The 24,477-nt window shown below is 36.5% G+C and overlaps 3 protein-coding genes across 4 annotated transcripts in view; all 3 read left to right on the top strand.

Annotated features, from left to right (window-relative positions):
• rb1 (retinoblastoma 1) overlaps nt 1–4,778 on the top strand; it is a 39,815-nt gene extending 35,037 nt beyond the window's left edge. Inside the window, exon 27 of the mRNA XM_056263032.1 lies at nt 3,542–4,778. Coding sequence (XP_056119007.1) covers nt 3,542–3,612 — 71 coding nt within the window. The 3' untranslated portion in view covers nt 3,613–4,778. The remainder of the gene's footprint in view (nt 1–3,541) is intronic.
• A 452-nt stretch (nt 4,779–5,230) lies between these two features.
• cysltr2a (cysteinyl leukotriene receptor 2a) lies at nt 5,231–8,281 on the top strand. The gene is made up of 2 exons (XM_056263031.1): nt 5,231–5,510; nt 6,286–8,281. Exon 2 carries the CDS (start codon nt 6,294–6,296, stop codon nt 7,326–7,328), a length of 1,035 nt encoding a protein of 344 aa, XP_056119006.1. The 5' UTR covers nt 5,231–5,510; nt 6,286–6,293; the 3' UTR covers nt 7,329–8,281.
• Nucleotides 8,282–10,859: 2,578 nt separating this feature from the next.
• On the top strand, nt 10,860–24,247 carry dub (duboraya). 2 transcript variants are annotated; one of them, XM_056263029.1, is made up of 7 exons: nt 10,860–10,974; nt 19,872–19,958; nt 21,414–21,491; nt 22,520–22,582; nt 22,699–22,899; nt 23,185–23,793; nt 23,919–24,247. In XM_056263029.1, the coding sequence occupies exons 1-6, from the start codon at nt 10,969–10,971 to the stop codon at nt 23,785–23,787; spliced, it is 1,038 nt and encodes a 345-aa protein (XP_056119004.1). In that variant the 5' UTR covers nt 10,860–10,968; the 3' UTR covers nt 23,788–23,793; nt 23,919–24,247. The 2 variants fall into 2 exon arrangements, with proteins under 2 accessions (XP_056119004.1, XP_056119005.1); XM_056263030.1 differs by lacking the exon at nt 19,872–19,958.
• The last annotated feature ends 230 nt before the right edge of the window (nt 24,248–24,477 follow it).

Genomic DNA, 24,477 nt, shown 5'->3' with positions numbered 1-24,477 from the left:
TTATTATTTTATAATGTTTCCTGGGTTACCCTTATAATGTTAGTATGTTTTTTAGATAAAAAATAATCATAATTTAGAAATAAATGGCATTTTTCCTAGCCTGCTTTTAGCCTCTGATTTGAACACTCTGTTTGAAGGGGCGTGTCTGCTGTGGGATTCAGTGTAACCGCGGCCACTGCTGTGATTGGCTGACATGCTTGCATATGAAATAGCTACGCATTACATGTGAAACTCTCTCCCGAATACTTTTACTACTGCTATTATACGTTTTTACGATAACAGCTATCGAGATTAACGAATCGTGAGATGTTTTTAAAGTATTTAGATCTATTCCCATCACATAAAATGTTGCCGTGATGAGCATTGAGCAGATGACAGTGTGTTGATCGCGAGAATGAAGATCTTATCATTGCAAAGCAGTTTCTGCACTCTCTCTGCTTTCACCAATACAAACACGATTATGTAAATACAGGAAGAGCTTCGTTCTGCAGTAACGTGCGTCATTGATTTCATAACGAGTTTGGCAAGTGTCCAGATAAACTCGCGCTGTGTGGAAAGATTGTTCTTTGATCGCTTTCTGTATATAATTTGTTCACAAATTAAATACGATTATTTTCATCCTACTAAAAGAAACGATGTGAAGCTGATATTTTAGTCACTGGCTTGACTTACTGATGCATAAACAGTATTGAACGATTTTGAGAGAAAGATTACCTGTCTGAACTTGAACAATTACACATCAGAAAGTGTTGCTTGGTAGCTCGATCCGAGGCCAGCTCTGTATTGGCCCAAGTTGAGGAAACAGTCGGTGAAATGTTTGGAAATTTCCAGAGAAAATAAAATTAACCCATTGTTTCTTCAGAGGCTCAGATGAAGGAACTAAAAAATACTTTTGTGTTCATGTGTACATCCACACTGAGCAACTGCCATGCTTCGGCTGCGCAGTTCCGCCTGGCATTGAGGGCTGGCATTATGCAAATATTTGGAGGCGTACATATTAATGATCCCGACTATTGCGTCACAGTCGGTATTGTGTGGAGAACCGACCGTTTTTCAGGGGTGTTTTTCATAAACGTGAATTAAATGAGAACGCGAAAACAGTCCAGTTTGAGATTCACTCTATGTCATGTCCATGCACTGAACTCTTGTTATTTGACTATACCAAGGTAAATTCAATTTTGAATTATAGGTCACCTTTAATTTATTCTTGTGATGGCAAAGCTGAATTATTAGCAGCCATTACTCCAGTCCTCAGTGTCACATGATCCTTCAAGAAGCATTTCCTATTATTATAAGTTTTATAACATTGTGCAGCTTAATTTTTTTGGAGAAGCTGTAATAAAAAATAAAAAAATCAGGATTCTTTAATGAATAGAAAGCTGAAAAGAACAGCATTAAAAATCATTTGTTAAAGTCTTTGCTGTGCCTTTGGATCAATTTGATGCATTCTTGCTTTAAAAAATATGAACTGCTTTTAATCTGAAGACTTTTTTCTTCAGTCTTTAAAAGAAATCTTACTGACATCAAACTTTTGAATGGTAGTGTGCAATGTTCCCTCTAATTTTTTTTCTTGCTGAGCAAAACTTTTTTCTATTGGGCGGACATTTTTCGCCACCTGAGCAAAAATATTCTTTATACCTGACCTGTACAGCATACGTAGAAACACAATGGTTTCAACATTCAGTTGTAACTTTTAACTTGAATGTGCCATTTCTATTTTAGTTGACCCTTGATGTAACTTATTGGTATTACCGGTAAATCATATTTTCGAAAAACAAGCTTCTTAACAAATTAAGAAGTCACTAAATGAAGCACATTTTTGGTTACCTGATTTTTTTTTACAGTGCTGTTAACTGTACAGTCTTTACCAAGAAATCCTATGAAAAATAATTTACAAAATCTTCTGCAGGGCAGTTCAATTCTTTACAATAATAGATTATAGTATGAAAGAAAAGTAAGCTGTTGCACTGAGATGGTTTGGGAAAACCATAAAGTGTTTTTGTACAGTCAATTAATTGTGTACAGGAAGCATTAAACCATCAAAGTTAAATGACTGTTTATTGCTTATGAATTTCCAATATTTTCTTTAGCAGGGGGTTTCAAACTTTTTAATGGCAAGGGGCCCTAAACAATACCCTTGTGAGATTCTTTATTTAGGCTTATAATATAAAAAAATATATAGGCCTAATATAATATAAAAAAAAACGAATTGAAGTATTTGAAGTGATATAATATAATTTAAATGCTTCAATTTGTTTACATATTATATTATTATTATAATATGAAAACAAACTGAAGCATTTAAATAGATCTAATAGCTAAATATTTTCAAGAAAAGTGAATGTAAACTCTTTTATAATCTAACCATCCCTGAAACTCCCCCCCCACACAAAAACATCTATTTAAACTAATGATGTATTTTGAATTTGCACGCGGGTGTGTGTGTAATTGTTACCGTTCTGTGTCCATCAACCGTTATTTCCACCACTTTAATCAAACCACTCTTCGTTAAAACATGATGATTTGATTTTATTTCACATGTCAATGCGTTTCTCATTGCCTCTCGTATTGAAGTATTTGGTCCGCACACACGACTCTCTGCCAATCACACGCGCTCACATCATTCTCTTTCTATGAAACCTGTAAACTGCATTCACCAGTTTTCACTCTATAGCGGTTGACCAGAGCACTGAAATTATTTCTCACTTAAACTACAATCAAATGGATTTCCCCACACATTTCGCGTCAGTCCTCTGCGTGGTATTTTATTCTTTTCTGCGCGGCCGAGGCATCAGGAGCAGCTTAGAGGGAACATTGGTAGTGTGCATTAAATAACCACATTGTAATAAAATTAATGAAATACTTCAGAAATGAATAAAAGCTTATTTATTTTCTCTTTTTATTTGTAACTTGAAAGATGCAAACCAAAAGAAAAGTTTGTTCATAAGTGTAATAAAAGCTTTACAACATGTGAAGTGACAGTAAAGACATTTATAATGATATAAAAATCAAATGCTGTTCTTTGCTCTTATTTATCCTGGGAAAAAAATGAATCCCTGTTTCCAAAAAATATTAAGCAGCACAGCTGTTTTCAACATTGATAATAATAAGAAATGTTTAATGAGCAGCAAATCAGCATATTAGATTGATTTCTGAAGTATTGTTTCTGATTCTTCAGCTTTGCTTTAACAGGAACTACTTTTTAAAATAAATTTAAGTAGAAAACAGGTATTTTAAATTGTAATAATATTTCACATTATAACTGATTTTGCTGTGTTTTTGTTCAAATAAATTCAGTCTTGGTGAGAATGAGACATTAAAAAAAATCTTACCGACCCCAAGCCTTTTGAATGATAGTGTCTCTTAATAATAATTAAGAATTACGAGCATACTAGCTAAATATTCAATGAATAAAACTTATTTTCTCTTCAGCTTAAGTCATGCTACAGAATCATAGCAAAATGGCATAGTCATTGTTGCGTATAATTTAACATCACGTGATATGCTAGTGTTGCTTAAAAATTTGTTCTCGTCTCTTCAGGCTCGACACGTACTCGTATGCAGGAACAGAAACTGAAGGAGGAGTCTGTTAAAGAGCATCCAGAGCCCTAAATGAATCCACTCTGTACTGCCTGAGGAAAACCACTCCGCCATGAACGGGAAAGGCTGACACCCCTGGGTGTTTTACGTTACTACATTTTAGACTTCTTCACCTGTTTTAGTAATTAAGCGGTGCACTGCATTTCCTGAAATAGCACAGGTGCTTTTCCTGTGTTAGTTCATTTTAGATTTGTTTTAAGCATGCGAGCGTCCATGAAGGAGGTTTTATTCTTTGTTTTGTAGAGTTTTGTTTAGGTGACATTGTGGTAGAGGAAATAACATGAAGCATACCTCTTAAGTGATCTACAAACAAAAAACTGGCGGGTTTAGTGTGTCATGATGATAATTTATTGTTTTTTTTTTGTTTTTTTCCTTGGTGGTTTTTTCCACTAATTCTAGAGCTTCCTGCTTTTCCTCACATTGCTGTACAGGAAATTGTGAATGACATGGGGTTTAAGATCAAATTTGACACCAGTGTTTCCTTTAATCATGTTTTAGGTAAAGACATCACATCTTTTGCAGATGTGAACCCCGCTTGTGGCCTTTCTCAAAGCATATCTTTGAGGACTCCCTATTTTGCGTGATAAAAGTAAATGGATTTAATTTGGAGACTGTATTATAAATGTGTTGCTGTTTAGGCATTACTGGGGTTTTAGGATGTGATTGCTGTGTGAGTGGATGTGCATATATGTGCGGTCTGACCTTTTTATGTTCTGCCTTGGCCGCGTTGTTATTTTTGCTATTGAATTTTAAGACTGTTTTTGAGCTTTTGTTACTAATATTTGAAAAAATTATGTTATACCTCAAATGTTCTTTTTGAAAAATTATGTAATGCCTCAAAAGTTTAACAACTGACTTGTTTAAGAAAAATCAAGTGTCCTGTTGTTGATTCAAGGAGGACAGTGGCACCTTTGCCTGCTTCTTGCTGCCACAAACTGAGACTAGCCATAGCACATGGTGATAAAATGATTAATCACACTGTTTAGTTTTTTTATTTGCTCTGTTTGGGCAAGTGCCCGCAGATTTATTCCCTACCGAAATGCTGTTTGTCAGAAAATGGCAAGCTTGTAGATGTCTTGCTAGTGTTAGTTGTGTTTGAAGTTCAGAGAATCATCTCTTGGCAGAGGCTTCATTTTTACTATGAAATAAATTATTGGGAAGCAGGGATGCAAAAATTATTTCATACGTGCATCATTCGTTTTAATTCTTCAGTATGATCGTCACTCAAATACTGGAACTTAAAGGCAGAAGCTGAAGTTCAATGCTGTTTGTTCATTTTAATTTCCCCAGCACATAACTTATGGGTTTTAATGTACTGCTATCGTCATAGACGCTCACAAAGAGTCTGCTTTGTCAGCTGTGGCTTCTGTTAAAAGGTTATCAGCACTTCATCTTCAGAAGTGCTTGTGATCAAAGAGAAAATTTAGGGCAGCACAACTGGGTGGCTTAAATTACATATTACCAGAGGAACGGAATAAAGGTGAGGGAAAATGCACATCTGCATAAGTTGTTGTGGTTTAAAGCTGTGGTGCAAAAAACAGAATAACCTGTGTTTTAGTGTTTTGCATCTAAATGGCCTGAGTCACTTAAATAAAGATAAGCTTTGGACTTTGGACCTTTCATACATGACAGTATTCAAAATACTTTGAATCTAAAGCCATTAACAGAACTGCCATACTGAACAATGCATGTAACAAGTGCTGTTATAGGATGGCTGTTATTCTTAGAGAAGGAAATGAATCAGACCTTTTGAAGTGATGATGGGGAGGTCGTTCTTGGGACATCCTCCTCCTACTGTGTTTTGTACCTCACCTCCTCCAGTTGCTGACAATGCTGGGCTGGTTGGGCTAGTGACAAAACTGTGAGTGCTTTTGGAAGACCTGATTTCCCCTTTTCACACTGCAGAAAAGGTAAAGTCTTGCTTTTAATGTTTGCTGTTGAATGTGTCTCTCGTTAAATGTTTGAGAAGAAATTTGATATTAGGATTATTTTTTAAAAGACATGTTACTAACTGGGTATGTTACGGAGATTGTTCGTGCTTGACTAGAAAAGCCTGTTTTGTTGTACAGCTTTTGAAAATAGAAGACAATGAGAATGTGAATTGCAAATGCTACATACTGTAAAACTTCCAGTAAGAATACAAAGCACTTGCACTCTTTAAAAAAAAGGGGGTTTTCTTAGTGATGGAATAAAAGTACCATTTTGGACTCCTCAAATAACTGTTCATTGAACAGTTCTTGGAAGAACCACTGTTTTCTTAGTGTGATTAATATTTTATTCTGAAGAACTTTCTTCCACTATAAAGAATGGAATGCAATGGAAAGTTTCCATGGATGTCATGGAACCACAGATGCCAATAAATAACTTTTGAGTGTACAGTATTATAATAAAAGGTAATGCATAAATTCTCAAAGGGATAGTTCACTCAAAAATGGCTTACTTCAAGAAACAAAGATATTTTTTAAAATATGTCCCTTTTTTTCGTGCATAAAATGAAAGTCAATGAGGTCCAATGTTGTTTTTCACTTTCATTGTATGGACCAAAATATCTTCCTTTTGGAATGACATGAGTTTTTGTTTTGTTTTTTATTGGGGGGGTTGGGGGTGATCTATCCCTTTAAAAAATAAATTGTTGTTTGTTTTAAGTCACTAAATCTTCATCCAAATCTTGTCATCTTTCTACAGGGAAGGACATGAATCTGTCTGTTTCAGGGCTCAGGGAAAACATCTCCTGTTCAGGCCTCAATAACACCTATCACTTCAAGCGCCTAGTGTACCCTACGGCATACATTCTGATTTTTGTCCTCGGACTCGTCGGCCACTCTTTATCTATCTGCGTCTTCTTCAGCCAATGGAGGACCCAGAAGAGTTTCACTCCAGTCACCCTATTAATGCTGAACCTGTTGGCCTCAGACCTGATGCTGGTGTGCTCTTTGCCCCTGAGGATCACTTACTACATGCTGAACTCTCAATGGCTGTTTGGTCACGTCGCCTGTCGACTCATTTTATACGTGTTTTATCTCAATATGTACAGCTCAGTGTATTTCCTAGTTGCCCTGAACGTCTTGCGTTACCTGGCGCTGGCACGGCCGTACTTGTACATACGCATACAGACCCACTACGTCACGGGTATCGTGTGTTGCCTCATTTGGGTCTTGATGGGTTTAGCCTGCTGTCCGCTGTTGTTCACTAAGAAAAGACTTCAAGATGAGGGGAGTTCTCGATGCTTGGAGTTGGCGATGGACAACGTGGACCAATTGCTCCTCATCAACAACGTCACGTTTCCAGTGGGCTTTGTGGTGCCCTTGGTGGTCATCCTTTTCTGCTCTGTCTTTGTCGCAAAGAATCTTCTGAGGCCTAGTCCTGCACTAGGTAGGACCAGACCTTGCAGGAAGAAGGCGTCCGCTCTGGTCATCATCAGCCTTGGGATCTTTCTGGTGTGCTTTTTACCTTATCACGTAGTGCGGACGATCTTCTTATCAGCTGAGAAGCATGTCAAGATGAACGGATACGGAGACTCGTGTGACTTTATTTTGGTAGTCCGCAAGGCTGCTGTTGTAGCGCATTGTTTGTGTACAGCTAACAGTTGTCTGGACCCTATCCTTTTCTTCTTCGTTGGGGAAAATTCCCGATCTTTCTTCGCTAAATGGACAGGAGGAAGAAAAAGTAGCGCTTGTGCTCCAGGGAGAAACCCACAGCAGGAAGAGTTACAGGTTTTACAGAACTAAATGAAACAAGGCTTGACAGATAACAAAGAACAGACCAGAAGTACCTCATTCTTCTGGGTACTTCATAAATAGATGTACAACACAAAAAGGTCATATTTTGACTGACTGGCCTTTTAAGATTTAGGATTTTCAAGCATCAAGTATTTGATACTTACGACTGATCATGCCCAAACGTGACACGTCAGAGATAGTTGCGTTCAGTCGGTGTTCACAGTTGGTGTTTAAAATCTGCTGCACTCGTTGGAAACTCTGTAAAAGTCTTAGAATGTTTCAGCTTGTCGTTAAGTCTGTCCCTGGCATTAGGGACGTTTAAACTGACAGTGTTTTAAGGAATCTTCTGGGCTCATTACAAGTTAAGCAAAATCGACATAATTTTGATTACCACATGAATTAATTATGACTTTCCTTAATTTTTCTTAAAAAAAAAAAAAAGCTTAATTCTTGGTTATTACTTGGCAATGGAAGTGAATGAGGCTAATTTAACATTATTATTGTTAATAGGCTACTCGCTTTCAATAGCTACGAATGAAAGCGCTTTTCTGTGTAAAGATAATTTGGACAACTTTCATCACCTTGACACAGCAATGCCATAAACCCTAAAATGACCATAAAAATTACGAGAACAACTTTACAGCTCAAATAAGTTTTAACAAAAGAATAAACATGCTTTTATATAATTAAAAGCTTTAAATCCTTTTGGCCCTATGTACTTTTATTGTAATGGTACATTCAAGTCATGTAGTAAAAATCGTATTTACATGTTGAACGCACCTGATCGTCACCAGCTCACCACAAAGAGTAGGGAACTCTAGATGCAGCTAAGTTGCATGTACAAAATAGTATAGTATTGTACAATTACGGTTTACTGCACCTTCCTAAATTGAATTAAAGTATGAAAAAGCAAAACACACCTGATGCAGATTGATTATTCATCATTTTGTAGAAGTAGAGTAAAAAAATTGTGATTTGAACTCACCTAAAGCTGTAATTACAACTTTCCTACTCATAAATACGAATTTCCCAGAAGGACTTGAATCTACCCTAAATATAATTCTTTTTTATAAATATGTATAACTGACACTGAAGTCGTCGATTAAGCTTAACTTGTATTGAACCAGGTATTCATTTTATTTTAAAATGTATTTATTTAAAGTTGTTGTTTTGCCACTCAACTCCATATTTAATTAAATGAGGCAGCAGATCACTGTCTGGAAGCTTGTTTCCACCACAGAATAAAAAATAAATAAGCTAATTGTGACTTTTTATCTCTCAATTCTGACTTTTTTTTTTTCAAGCAATTGCGAGTTTACATCTTTCAGTTCGGACTTTTTTTCTCAGAATTGCGTGATTATAAACTCGCAATTGTATAAAGTTAGAATTGCATGATATAAAATTGCAAAAAGTTTATTGCTGCGTCCCAATTCAGAGGCTCTATCCTTCTAAGGCCAATTGCGTCACAGCGGCGTGATGAAGGCTGTCCCAATTCAAAGGCTCCTTTAAATGCGGCCTCCAAATGTGGCCTTCGTTTCCCGTGAAATGAAGGATGAAACAGATGGATTCTTTGCGCACCAATTAAGACAAGATTTTTTTGAGAGAAATTGAATTACACTTTTAAAGCGGTTCGAATGTTGACTTGCATATTCTTACCAGGATGCGATTATATGCAAGTACAAGCGTTACTGTCACTCATTAACAGCAGCTGTCACAGTTGCTAGCCGACAAGAACAGTTTATAACTCACAATTCTGAGAAAAAAGTCAGAGTTGTAGGATAAAAAGTGACAATTATCTTTTAAATTGTTTCCACGGTGGAAACAGACTTCCATCGTAATCCATACTGTCTTCCATTGTTAGTTGCTGCAATGCTTCACTGTTAGTTTACATAGTTGAACTTTTCTCAACTTTGTAGCTTTGCTAGCGATTGCTGTTGCTGAAAATTATCTGCTTTCTGAAAATGAATGACTTTTTAATGTAAATCACTGTAAGCATGAACACCGCCTCATTGTTATGGTGTTGAATTATCATGCTAATATTTAAGCATACTATAGCATAACGTTTTCAATGTTTATTTTCAATGTCTTAAATTATGTTGGACCTTTACTGAGGTTTCTCTCTCTGTGCATCTTTGGCACGTGCCTGCAGTGTCTCGTGTTGAAGTCTGTGTGATCAGGAAGCTCAAGTACTGCAAGCAAAGCATGTGGCTTTCTGCACACACCTGCTTCTCGCAGCTCTCCTTGTCGCCACGTTAAAACTGCGCACATTCCTCTTTTTAGGTTTACATACTGACACTTTTTTATAGTTTTGTGGTAGCTGTCTGTGCTGTTTATTTGTCATTGGATTTAAATGAGGAAGCTCAGTTTTGTGTGGTGGATATCAGTTGATCTTTTTCACATCTTCTGCACATGTTATCATGTTCGAAATATCATGGTCAAAGAAAGTGAGTTCATTAGAAGTGCGTTTTATGTAGATTGCATAAAAAAAATCGAGATGCAATCCTTGGAGAGTCAATATATAAAAAATGGCATGGAAACCGTTTCCACAGTGATTGTTTTGTTTATACATCGGATTAGTCTTAGGTCGGTAAAAAAAAAAAAAACCTCTTCCTCTTTCATTTCATCCATAAATGGAAGTATGTCACTAAACCGATGTTCTCTTACAGAAGCCCCATTATGTTACATGCTGACCAACCTGATTGAAGTAGATAAGAACGTCCTCAGCATCAACACAGTTGTGCCTCAAAGACTTGTGAGCTACAGACCTAGACAGTTTTTTGGGGTACTGCATGTACATCATTTTTTGCCATTATACATGCAAGCTGTCTAGAGGCAGCTCTATTTTTTTTAGTCCGAGTTTTAAAATCACGTTATATGTTGGTCACCAAACTATAAAGGGTCTTCTGAGATTTTAAAAGCTCAAAGGCCTCATATTTGTATCTTGTGAAAAATGTGTTGTTCTATGAAACATTGAAATAAGAAACTCTTAATATTCATATATTGAGAATGTTAACTAACGGACCAATTTTAAACTGCAACTGAAACTACAGGTATCTTCAGGCATTCAAACGCATTCGATTGTGATATGGCTCGTCATGTGATGTAAACATGGCTGCGCCCATGAGGGGGCGACCTGCTCAATGTAGAATACATGTTTTTTTATAGAAGACTGATGTCTGGAGTCTTCAATACATAAACATCATTTTAATCATATTTATCAAGTGCTGTTCTTTGTGTGAAACGTTTTTTTGCAAAACATTAACCAGTGAACATTGGTATTTGTCTTACTTGGTAATAACGGTATTTGAAGCAATTACAGCAGCACAGATATTTCATGAGTAGTTTCTGTAATCTATCTGGGAATATGTGTAAGAAACTTCAGGTCAGTTCTCTGCAATAGCTCTTCTTGCTGTGCATGGCTCAATCTTTTGACCGTGGAAATGTTGTAAGAGTCAGACCTAAATATAACTAAAGACCACCCTCTTGACTTCTGAGAGAGAGAGAGAGAGAGAGAGAGAGAGAGAGAGAGAGAGAGAGAGCGCGCGTGCACACTTTGCGCTCATGTGAGGAGAGAGAGCGTGGGTTACTTCAGCAAGTGTCACACCAAAACAGCGACAATAAGTTGAGAACTCGCCAACAGCGCTGGAAGATGGAGGTATGAAATCATTTACTATGCTTTCCCTTCACATTGTTTGTTGTTGCGATTTTTTTTTTTCAAACTTTGAAAGTTTATTTCCTTTGCTGCTCATCACTGTCTAGTAGGCTACTACAGAGTAAACAACAACTTGTTCTGTTGCATTTCAGTCCATGAGATGCCACGAGATGATATAAGACGTCAAAGCATCAACTTTTATAGATGCCATCTAGATATAACTGCATTATGCGGTATTCCGTCTTGATTATAGTGGGGTTCAAACCTAGGCCTATGTGATCACTATAGTGGAAAAGCTTGTGTTTTGCATTTTTATAATTTAATACATTTTCGGTACAAATTATATAATCAGCTTAACAATTTAAGTAAATATTTGCATTAACTTTAAATATTGGCTTGTTCATTAGCTATATTGACAGCAGCACTAAATCTGCATGAACTCCCTTGTGTGAAACCTGATTGTTATATTGAATAGTTTCTGAAATCTTCTTGAATGTCTTATTCATTTTACATCATCACGTTTCTTTGAAAATTTACAAAATCATAAAACTTTTCTTTTCAGTTTTAAATTGGATTTTAAATCTGATTTTGTGGTCTTAGGCGTTTTGACTCCAGTGTACACATTTATATATTACATTATATTGTAGGCTACATTATATTGTTTTGTTTATTTAAAAAATACATACAGTATGTTTGGATTAAAAATAAGTTATTGCTAGTGCTGTTTTTATTCTTTTAAATTCATAATGTTTCTACTACAAACAAATTAATTATGCTTTACAATTTCTGTAGTAACCTCATACTGTGCAGTCTTGATTGAGAGATAATAAATGGTTTACATTCCACATATTCCTCTCAGCAGGTATTTGTCTGGTTCATATGTGAGTTTGGAGTCAGTGGGTGAAAGATGAATAAAGCATAGCTGTGGCTGTCATTCAGTTTTGTCACCCCACCTGCAAACCTCCATCAATCATAATTACATAAGCTTGTTTGTAGAGGCTGCTCTCATCAGTTGTAGTTTTATGGTTGTGTAACTTGTGTTGGTCTCAATGACTCTTTGAATTGCGTTTTGACCAATGAATTATATTGCCTTGAAACTGCCTCCCTTGTCTCAAGTTAGAAAGTATGACTAGAATGGCAGCAAGCTAACTGACACAGGAAGTGGTGTAACCTCATCCGTATGACAGATTAAAATGGCGGGTTTGGATGGTGGACCCACGTGTTTGTGTTTGTATGCACAAATATTCTTGTGCTTGCAGATTTGATCACTGATTTCAACATACAGTTTGCTTTTAATTTAAAGTGGCTGAAGGCTCTAACTATAGATTTCTGGGAGTACTATATTTGTCTATACCATATTTCTTTTCTCTTATACAGTGTTGCCAACTTGTGTTATGACTTTGTCGCTATATTAGCGTCTTTTCAGAACCCATTAGCAACTTTAAAATAAATCTAGTGACTTTCTGGACTGCTGGTTAACACAGCCAATCATTATATCATATCCTTTCCATTGTCTGACAGAAAATATGTAAATGAGAACAGCTTCACTGGACATTCGGCTATATATTTTATTAAAATACAGTATGTGAGCACGGATTAGGATAGAAAACTGATGTAAATTGCTTACAGTTTAAGTCATCTAGCAACATTTAGCTACTTTTTGAGCAGGCTTTAGCTACTTCCCATTGAAAATAGTTGGCAACACTGCTCCTATATAGCCTCTATTCATGCCAATAAAGTTGCCATCCATATGTTAGTGGCTTTGTAAATGTCAAAATAACAAATAGCTATGCTACCTTAATAAAAAATATCTGAATTGCACTTAAGTGATTGTACATACCAAAACAAATGCCTAACAATCCATCAGTTAAATGTTACGTCAGTTAACATTTAAGTCTTCTTCCTAAAAATAAATTAGTATTTGACTAACAAATTATATTTATATAAGATATACTTAATAAGAGTTGAGAATTTAAACGTATTCTATGCCGTACTTTTATGTTCATGCAAATGAGTTTGCAACTGGAAACATCTTAGACTTACTTAAATGGGTTAAATGTTACTCATCAATATAGTGTGCTATAATTGGTGCTTTATCATGTTATATGTGTTTAATAATTGCTGATCTGGGTACAGTGTGGCGTTACACAATATTATAGCATAATTATTCAAACTAAATGTAATGTGCTGGTTTCTCTTGGGAACCTAGTGTATAACATACAAAATTGCAAGTGGTTCTATTGTTTGAGAAAAGACTTGGTCAGGAAAACTGTGTGTTTACTCAGATATGCAGTGGCAAATTGCACAGATATTGAGATTGGTGTGAAAGAAAGACAAAATAAACAAGGTTCTCGTCTCAATTTATTATGATATTTAACTTTTGCATATTTTTAAGCCAGAGAAACCATTCTCTGTGAATACAATCCGAGCTGAGACACATTTAAAGATGATTTAATTCCTGCCATCGAAGAATGTTTTTCGGCTCCTAGTTGTGAAGCCTGGATTGACTGTATTTCTCAGTCATATTGACTCTCAGAGCACTGTACCGCATGGACTTCTGGTTATTTAAGTTGATTATCTCCTGAATGTCAGCTATGTGAGCATGCGGGTCAGTGTCAGTCCCACCTCGGCAGCTGTTATGGGCGACGGCCCTCTCTTGACTGAGCTGTACGCAACCTCAGTTTGCTCATAGATGAAACAGAGATTTGGAGAAGGGAAATGTTATTGCAACATGGCATTAACCAACTACAACAAGCTTCCTCCCCAAAAGACTTGTATATTTTGTTTGTTCTTTGTACTGAAGAGTGTTAAGGAGAACAATCATTCATTACCTCATATAGAGAACTTGCTGAACTTTGTGCTGGGAGACTGTGAGAGCATATGGGTGTGAACTTGTCCCAGCCACCCTTCAAAATTCATGGACATGACTTCATTTGGAGTATTAGCAAATGATGTAAATGCGCAGTGCAGCTGTCTGAAGGACATAATGTCCATTTCTTTTTAATGCCATGTTTCATGAAAGTGTTGTTTGGTAGATAGTGGTATCACTGGCAGGTAATGGCCGTTCCATCCATGCAAATCTTGCAGATGTCAGATAATGGCAGGTTGTCCTGTTACAGGATGTAGATGTCTGTGCCGCTGTAGATGGAGTCATTACATACTCCTGGAACACTGTGTGATTGATTCAAGACCTGGACCCTGATGGGATATGGGTGTGAGGTGGAGTCCATCATCATAACTCACTGACTCACACCAGAGTGTTTCGCGAAAGCTCGACTTTTCCAACACACCTTCCACTCCAAATATATTAGAGCCAGAACATGAGGTCATAGTACTGGGGCATTTCTGGCTGGAGAACACTCTAGATAGAAGAAAGTGAGTGTCCTTGATCTCTGTTATTTTGTGAAGAAATGGTGGTTTAGGCCTTAAACACTCTACACACAAATGTGTGCTATTTTTGTACAGAAAATGCATTACTGTGGGCGCTAACAAACCTCAATTATCATCAGTGCCATCTAAAGTGTTATAATTCGGGTAGCTAGTTGTACACATATAGACGTTTTAGCTAACTTTAACTAAAGAGGTCAAGGTTTGGCTAATTAGCATGACCCAACTATCCCCAGCTGATAGATCTTTTTCTATTGACTGCCATTTAAAAGTGGCAATGTATTTTTTAAGGAACATAAATTGTAAATATTTCAACATATCATCGATTTTTGTGAGTGACCAAATTTGTATTTATTTTGTATTTTATTTAAAGCCCCCCTGTAGTCAATAATTGTATCTCTTAAACTCATCTTTGATCACCAAAATGACACATTTAAACGTTTTTTTTCCTTGAAAAAAAATCTTCATGTCTTAGAAATAGCTTGAATGTAACTACCTTGCCTCAATTTAGTATATTCTATGAATATGCAAATTAGCCCCGCCTCCACTCACTCACAGCAGCTCAGAGATCCATCAGAATGACATCAGAAACACCAGCGATTTCATACCACTTTTTTCACTGCAGTTTTACGGAGAAAATACTCAGCAATGGCGATGACTTGTGAATTTGCACATGGTTTGTTTTAAAGCATATTAAAAACACCACATAGACACTTAAACAACATTAAAAGCTTGATTGTCACCACAGGGGGACTTTAATTATTTTTACTTTATTTATTTTTTTAAATGGATAATTCTTTGTTCTGTGAAACAGAAGATATTTTGAGAAATGTATTTCTTTTGAGAGATATTTTTTTGTCCATACAATGAATGTCAATGTAACCAAAAAACTGTTTTGTGACCAACATTCTTCAAAGAAAAGTGTGAACTAGCTCTTTGACTATTCCTTTAAAGGGAATTATAAATTGCATTCTGACATGCTTTGAAAAGCAAGGACAGTTTGTGCAAGCGTCTGTGATCATGGCATTATGTGGCGCATGTTTTAGCCTTAAGATGGAAAGGCTCTGTCTTTTCCTTCCTGTGCATCCTCTCTCATTAGGGGACATGGTTCAGTGTAAATTGAATCATGGCTGCTTCCTCATGTTCTTCAACTCTCTGACATATACAACAGATTCTTTGTGAGACACTAATAAGATTCTGTTTTCCACTGCCTGGGTTACAATCAGCGTTGTGTGTGCTGGTAGACTTCTAAAAGGAGGAGGGTGTTTGGGTTTGCTTTTGGAGTTTTTAAGTCTAATGAAGTTAATGTTCCAGTCACATTTGATGTTTTCATACTTTCCGGGTCAAAGGCAGATGGAATACCTACATGCAAAACAATACTTGTTTGTGATTGATTCTACAATCAAATGTATGTGTGCTGTTATATTAGTAGTATTTGGTCACATCATACGCTCACACCTCTTCAAAAGTTTGGGGTCGGTAAGATCTTTAATGTTTTTGAAAAAGTATCTTATGTTGCATTTATTTGATCAAAATACAGCTAAAACTGTAATATTGTAAAATATGAATACAATTTAAACTGTATTTTATTGTAATATTTTTTTTATATATATATATCCTATGATGGCAAAATTTTCAGCAGTCAAAATAAAAAATCTTTTGTTACATTATAAATGTTTTTACTGTCACTTTTGATCAATTTAATGAACCCGTGCTGAATAAAAGTATTAATTATTTGATAACACTTTAGTCCAATACTCTCTATTATTTAGTTGCTTATTACCATACATATTATTTGGATATTGGCTGTTTATTAGTGCTTATAAAGCACATATTAATGCCTTATTCTGCAAGACCATATTCTACATCCCTTAATACCTAAATACCTACATTTAACATCTGCCTTACAAACTATTAATAATCAATAATTAGGAGTTTATCGAGGCAAAAGTCATAGTTAATAGTTAGTTAATAGTGATAATTGGACCCTAAACTAAAGAGTGACCAATTATTTAAATCTACTGACCCCAAGCTTTTGAATGTTGTTGAAATAAGTATTTCAATAATACAGTAAAATGTATGTTGTAGTTTTTATATGCCATTGCTGTTTCAAATGGAAATTGGGGCTTTTGCTTTTGTAAATTGTTACTAGAAATTGAATTCTTGACATTCTGTTCAATCTCAGGTCATGAATATTTATCGAAATATCGTACTACAAATAATTTTCTCATCCAATTTTTTTTTTTTACTCCCTTTCTGCCTCTGAAAAAACACCCCTGGTCACAGTGTGGCTTAAACAGTTGAAGAGGAAACGCAGATGAAATACCCCAGAGTCCCGCTTACTTGGATGTTTTTTTTACACATAACTGCTCCCACACTCATGATGGCCTCGTGTTTAATGAGCTGATTCCTGCTCCAGCACTGCAGTGTGGTAAAAAACGGGTATATATATATATGCGTCATGAGCATGTCTCTGTTTTGGAGATTAAGAAAGGCTCATGCTGAACTGACTGCATTTGTGCTGTTTGTTGCTTTGTTTACTCGCTGTGTGTCATCTGACTGCTACCAACTGTTGTAAAGGTAAAGTAAGCTTTAGAACGAATCTGTGTTTTTGTTGCTTAGTTTATTATGGTAGCAAAAGTTGGAGAAACTATGAGTGACTATTGCAACAGTGATGCCATGATCAGGGGTCATCTTTGCAGGTGTGTGTGTTAAATGTGTGCAAAGGCACAGCTGTGGGGTGCACACACATTCAGACACACATATGCTGTAAATCTCACCACCCACTGGGTCTCAAGAGAAAAAGCTGCCCGCACCCTGCCTTAAATGAGTAGTAATGAGCTCAACGCCCTGTACTTAGCATGTGAGATACACAGCGCTTGCATTAAAGCTTTCAAAAGTAAACACCACACCATTTGTGATTTTATTTTCATGTTTTAAGGTCTTCCTCTGTAAAATATTCCCACAGAGTAGAGCAGAAATACATAACAATGGCCGATTATTTGCATAAAATGTACTGTAATGTAACTTTTACTTGCTGAATCTTCAAATATGTGATTGTAGAGGGGATCTGGTTGAAGGAAATCAGTGTTTTCTCAGTTGCTGTTGTTTAAAATGGCAAGCATGCTCTTACGTTGCATTTCAGGCATGGGAGCGGTTTAGTCTCTGGGGCAGGTCCTCATCGTCTTGCCATGTTGTTTTTGGCAGTTAGCATAACATTTTTAAATTTGTCAGTGACACTAAGAATTTCTACGAACGTGTCTTGGGGGTCACACTGGAGGAAGCTTTCTCAGGCTGATTCATTCTACAGTGAACTGGGTTACCAACTAAATGTGTAACTGCATGATATGGGCTAAACTGCTTGTATCTTGTTTCTCTCGACTAATTTCTAGTTTTCTTGTAACAATGCTAAACAAAACACATATTTTGTTAATATATTTAAAATAGCAACAAGAATTTTCACAGAACAAGCTTTTTTCTCTCCATCTTGGGCACTAAATGGGGCAAATGATGTCATGATGAGATGGAATGCTTTTATCTTAAAGAGGACTGGATCTAGTGAAGCTGGAACACATGGGCAGCAGACACAGGCACGACTGAGAGAAACAGACAGAAAGAGGTTGGGGGAAATATAGAGGCCTTTTGAACAGAGGTCTAAATGCGTCAAGTTACCAGGTGTCTTTTTCGGCCATTTTAAGCAGTGGCGTCCTGTACCTATTTTTATTTTAAAAAGTCTTCCAGGCTCACTTAGGGTGTGTTCACGCTTGGCAAGTTTAGTTTGATTAAAACCACCTCTGCTGTGATTGCCCTGTTAGTGCAGTTAATTTCAATAAGTGTGAACGGTGCCAACCGAACCCTGGTGCACACCCCTTTTCAGGGGATCTCGACCCACTTCCAAACAAACTCTTGTGCAGTTCAACTGAAATATAAACCCAACACGGACCAAAGACATCTAAACGCACTAAAAACAGGATGTGATGTCACAAGATGTGACTCTAAAAAGGAACAAATGCGTCATACCAATACCATTATGTACTCAAAACAAGTGCATTTAGCCCAGCAGACAGCATTGGTTTGGATGTTTGGTAAGTTCAGTTGCAAAATATACATCATAAAAGCTGTTTTTTGTTTTGTATTTTTAGGTTCTGTGTTAAAAAACGACAGTGTGAACGTTAAGCAAACCAGGACTAAATGTGTCATTCTTTTTTGGTCCAAAAAAAAAAATCAAAAGAACCAAACTACAAGACTTGTGAACACACCAAAACAGCTAAGCAAGATAAGATAAAAAGAATTAAAGAAGGTTAGACTTGTGTTAGTTGAACATGTTTAGTGTAGTAGTAAAGATTCTTGTTCAAATCCCAACCTAATATATTTACATTTTAAAAGGAATATAAAATTTGATTAAAACAGCATCATTGTTAGTGCAGTATTGCTTTTATACAACAGTTAAATAAATATTGATTTAAAGGTATGGTAGGCATTTTTTTTTTTATGAATACTTTTTGTGATGCTGGTTGAAACTCTCTTCACATCCTCATCGCAATCATTAATAGAAGTGGTCTAAATATTAAAAAAACGTACATATATTTTCCGTGGAAGTCTCAGGGCCAGAAATGTTCATCCAATCATTGCATTCGATCCGCATTGCATTGTACCTGCGAATTGTCCCACAATTTCAGTAAAAAGTTGCCTTCAAAATAAACTTTGCTCAATGACGCATCTGATTTGAAGCTCTTGGCCTGCTCAAGCACCCTTCCTGTTTTTGACTTGTCTTATATACATCAGCTCAGCTTAAGTTGCCTCATCATTGTATAAGCAACATCCTGTAAACCATAGACTGCATGCAGCTCAGTAATGGTGGGTTCCCACAAAGCTCAGTGACTGAACAGTGCCTTGACGGCGAACAGTTGTCTGAGTCCACAGACATTGCCTCACCCCCAAAATACCACATTGTGCTATCACTCTCGACAAGGCAAACTGGTTTCCCTCCACTGATAGTGAGACTGCTAATGGTCATAGATGGAAGCCTGTGGATGGAAGAGCCTGAGAAGGGGATGATAACTGGGCTGAAGTCATACCCGACTGAGCCTGTGTCCCCCTGAGGATAGTTTCTCAACCATTTCTTTTGAAATGCACTTTTTTCATCACTTTGCTCTAATGAGCGCTCACGACTCTCGTGGTTTCCTGTGGTGAAAAACAAGACTTATCTCAGCCTTCTCCGTGAAAGTCAGCATTACAAAACTTGTCATTAGAAATCTTTACTAGAAGATTAAAAAGTAAAAGCTGGACTAAACTCTTCTAATTGGAGGTGTTGCTTTGGACTTCGCAATAGTGTGTGTTCTCCTACATTTTAAGAAGATTTGTTATATATTAAGGTGGGCGGAGATTTCACAATTAAAAATAAATAATTCATTTTAAAGTGCTTTGCCTTGGATGACATGGTTCAATATTACTGATAATTAATCAAAAACAAGGGGACATTCTCATTCATACACTAACATTTTGTATTTCAGGAGCATTCTGTTGTAAAAAAGCGCTCTGTGGCTGAACTAGCTGGAAAATTCAGTTGTCCAAAACCCCATACGACAGATGCTGAAGTGGTGAGGTTTCATATTGTATGATCACATCCTCTCTGCTTTCGCACTTTATATTCCTAATATGTCCCATCGGCTTTTTCTGGACGTCGATGATTCAAATCATCTAGTTTTTTCTGCTATTGCTTAGTTTTTTTTGTCTTTTTTTTTTTTTTTTGTTTGTCTTCAGTTTTCCTTCTTTTTCCTCATTTCCTTTGAAATTTCCTTAAAAAAACAGTTAACCCTTAGTGTTGACAAAACGATAAAAGAAGACGTGAATCTTCCCAAAAGACAAAATCAAAAGAAACAAAACCCACAAATGATAATATAAATGACAATATCATTCAAATATGTGAAGTTAATTATCCAAAGCAAAAGAATAGGTATACTTATATTAAGATCTCTTTACTGCTAGAAAAGAGAACAGTTATGTAGAATGATTTTGTAGCACAGACCTGTTACCTGATACCCTGTGTGTTCATTTAAACAGAAAGTGTATCATAGGGGGAAATCTCAGAGATAGTTAGTTCTTTCCCCTATATTTCAGACAAGGAAACAAATTTCCCAGTCTCATTCTTTGGAACGATTCCACAGTGTATTTTTAGTTTCCTGCGTGCCAGATTTTTTTCCTTTGAATGTGTGACTTGTTATGTGTCCTTAGGTTTTAATGTTAAGATTGGTTGTGTGAATCCTCATGTACGGCATGGCAAAGTGTCATTCTATCGCTTAGGAAACAGACACCGAAGCAAGGCGTACCTAAGCACAGATATTAATAAGAGCGATCGTTATGCAATGCAGAAATATTACGTTGCATGTCTATGCAGGTGACACATGGGTTATCTCGTTTTTACCAATATCTTCCTGCTCCCCTCCTTTCTAAGCGCTGTTGCTCACTTTGGTAACATTTCTCAAACATTTCCTCATTCCAAACTATTTAATTTTTTTGATTTGTTTAAATAAATGTATTTTTTATTTATTTCTTTTATTTTTTTAATATTTAATATTTTATTTCAAACAATTGTATTCATTCATTACTATGTTGTTTTTTATTAATTGAATTTTAGACATTTTTTTAATTCTTATTTCTAATATATTCTATATATATATTCTAAATATAAATTTATATTTATTGGTTTTAAAATATACAACTTTTTTTTTTAAATAATCACATTTATTTAATTTAACTCTCATTAGAGTATTAGTAGAGTATTAGTGTTTAGAGGGGGTCCCCCAACAGACATTACTGACTATAAGAAACTTACATGTCAACTTATTCTACTACTAACCTTAACACTACTAATACTCTAATGAGGGTTAGTTGACAGGTGCAACATTACTTATAGTCAACAGAATGTCTAAAGGGTCAAATAAAGTGTAACCTTACGTTATTGATAACTAGAATTCTGTGGAAGTATTTTGGCGGTACGGTAAAGTGGACGTACATGTTCAAGCATGTGGATCTGAGCTGTTCTTTTGTTCCAGAACAAGCCTGTGCGGAGGAGACCCCCACGCTCGCTCCTGCTGCCTGCTAGTAATGATGCAGCTCAAGGCCAAGATGAGGTGAGAGGATCAGGGAGTTAACTAACCCTTTATGGCGTTGCCATTTGGCAACAATCCATTTCTACTCATTTCCTTGTTATTCAGAAAAAAACAATATATTGCACTGTGCGAATTAAAAGGGCAGGCCTTGAGGCAGCCAGTGATGTGCTGTTTTTAAGTCACATGACATTTGAATGTCCCTCCAATCTCTCTTTCCCACTGTCACCCTCACACGGAAGACACCTGTTGAAATGCTCCAGAAATAGCTTTATTAACCTCATTTCTAAACCTCTTTTTTTCAAGGGGGATTTTTTTTACAGCATCTTTGATAAGTAAATTAGATATTTTATTCGACGCTGTTCCACTATGGAAAAATAGGTATGTTGCCGTATGGCAACGCTGTACCACAGGGGAATTGCACTAATGCATTTTCCCATTGGGATTTTTTATAGATTGTAGCATCAACAATGTGATTGCAGTTATTTATTTATTTGAAGTGTTTATTGTAGTATAGTTGTATTTATGTATAAATAACAAAATGATTTCTTATTTTCAGAAAATTAAAACAGCAATATTTTACGGTAAGGGCAATGGGAAGAGAGCAGAGTTAGCTCTTATTTGATGAGAGTGAGGATGAGTTAGCCAAATGATAGGGATTAATGATAGGGATCTACTTATTTTTGGTTTGTTCCAAGTATATAAGTTTATACATTTCTATAAGAAATGTGCAATTAAATAGAAAACAAATTAATAATTTTACACAAAAACTACTTTTTTGACCATATTCCATTGTGGTAGAGCCTAAGTAAATCTTTTTTTTTCAACAATCTTTTTTTTAAAAGTGATTTCATGTAATAATAACTTTATTTGAAAAAAATATTTAATGGTTAGAACATAATGAGTACCATAGAGGGTTAAATTAATATACTTTAATTTAATTCCTTAAAATATAATTCCTGCATATAGAATTTTTTTTATATTATGTCAAATCAAAATATTCAATGTTGCGTAGCAATGATGCAGATTTTCTTTTTGTTTCATCCATTCAGAAAGGAGCTGAAACAGTATCACCCAGGAAGAACAGAAACTCAGCCCTTATTGAGAAACTGCAGGTTTGTTATTCTCACGTTCCCTAATCTTATACAGCAGTGTTTCCCTCTAGTGGACAGAGGTTGTACTGCTTTAGAAGAGCCATATCGGACGTGATTTTCCTTCTCATTTCACTCAGGCCAACCTTGCGCTTTCTCCCACGGGGCCACTGCCCTTCCCAAAGAGCCCGGGGGTGTTGAAGTTACCGGTGCCGTCCTTCTCCCCCGGCTCTCCCAGCAGCCCCTCTAGTCCTCCTGTAATTGTCACACCCAAACAGGAGGAAACACCTGCCAGCTTTGAGAATCCCACAGAGGGAACTGTTCTCAAAAGCATCATTAAGGTTTGAGGCTTTTATATAATTTCATGTCAATGAATTAAAACCATAGATGAAAAGATGGATGAGAAAAATGAAGCCAAAATATCCCAGAAGGGATTTTTTATTTCGGCTCGTGTCCCATTCGACTACATGGAGAGGGCGGGTTTATGACCGATACTGCACCCAGCCACCAGGGGGCGATCAAAATGCTTTGGCTTCACTTTTCAGGACGTGTGCTGCACACTTGATTAAAACCGATAAAAATTGGTGCAGTATTTGAATTCGAATGTGTTTTTTGAATCAACGCAGGGTAGAGCTCGACATTCCATCAAGCGGCGGCCACCGTCTCGCCGAAACAGGAAGTCTAGTGCCGATGAAGAGGAGGATAAAACAGCCTCAGCAACCCTCGAACCCACGACTCCAAATGGACACGAAGGAGATGTGTTTGAAGAACAGAAGGCGTCACCAGACACAGAATCTCTCTCCTCTAAAGAACAGATTGAGCAGGAAACTAAATCGACAGATTCAGAGAAGGCGGAACCAGAGGGAAAAGTGGAGACTGTGACTTCAGAAAAGAAAGAGGGAGAAGAGCTAAAGGAAGAGAAGATGGAACAAGAGCTAAAGGGAGAGAAGATGGAACAAGAGCTAAAGGAAGAGAAGATGGAACAAGAGCTAAAGGAAGAGAAGATGGAACAAGAGCTAAAGGAAGAGAAGATGGAACAAGAGCTAAAGGAAGAGAAGATGGAACAAGAGCTAAAGGAAGAGAAAGGTGAGGCTGAACCACAGCTGGCTAACAGTACAGAAGAAACACGTGAAGAGCCAGTCATGGTACCTCATGGAAAAGCACAGACAGAACCTGACACAACCGATGAGAAAGAAGAGGAACAGAAAGAAGATGAAGTGAACCATTAGAACCAAGTGAGTGAGCATTTACTCCTTTAGCTCTAGGATGGAGGAAGAGAAGACAATGCCACACTAGCATGTTCACTACTAGTTATAAGCACAGACTTATTGTTTCATTTGATTTCATTTATATTTTGCAGGGATTTCATTGAGAAGAAGGTCAAATCAACTGGCTCATGCCGAAGAACTCCCTTAAACGCACTGCTTAACCAAAGCAAAGACATCAGGAGAAAGATAATGTGAATAGCTTGGTATTAGGCTTCTAGTGTCTGTCAAACATTTGAGTCGTTTGAATGTGGAAGTGAATCCTTCAGATGCAGAGAACAACAGTATATTCCCTGTACAGTTGTGTTGATATTTTGATAATACCTCTGTTCTGAGCCGCTTGTATGAATTTACACGTAAGTTTGGTTTTGAGATATACTTTTTGTATATAATTATTTGTTTCCACTAAAAGATTTTTTTATTCTATTTGTGTTGTGTGTAGCTGTATTCCTATCAAAAATATGAATATTGATCTTGCGATTTTTTTGAGACTTGCAGAAATTAAAAATGGAAATATGAAAAAATTACAAATTTCCTTTGAAAATACTGTTTTCTCATTGTACTGTTGCATGTAAAACAAATATTGAAATTAAATATGTACTAACAGGACTTGACATAAACATACGCCAAATGCGGGTGGTTTTAAGCCGAGGC

Source organism: Rhinichthys klamathensis, unplaced genomic scaffold (assembly GCF_029890125.1).
Source record: "Rhinichthys klamathensis goyatoka isolate OS25496 unplaced genomic scaffold, OSU_Roscu_1.1 h1tg000197l_1, whole genome shotgun sequence".
Lineage (NCBI taxonomy): Eukaryota > Metazoa > Chordata > Actinopteri > Cypriniformes > Leuciscidae > Rhinichthys > Rhinichthys klamathensis.
Note: the sequence above shows the minus strand (reverse complement) of the source record. Positions and strands in the feature narration are given on the sequence as shown.

Bases quoted from the DNA above. Each gene is read 5' to 3' on its own strand.
- cysltr2a (XM_056263031.1), top strand. From the start codon at position 6,294: ATGAATCTGTCTGTTTCAGGGCTCAGGGAAAACATCTCCTGTTCAGGC.
- dub (XM_056263029.1), top strand. The intron at 19,959-21,413 runs GTGAGGTTTCAT...CTTTTGTTCCAG, and splicing joins ATACGACAGATGCTGAAGTG to AACAAGCCTGTGCGGAGGAG. The intron at 22,900-23,184 runs GTTTGAGGCTTT...GAATCAACGCAG, and splicing joins TTCTCAAAAGCATCATTAAG to GGTAGAGCTCGACATTCCAT.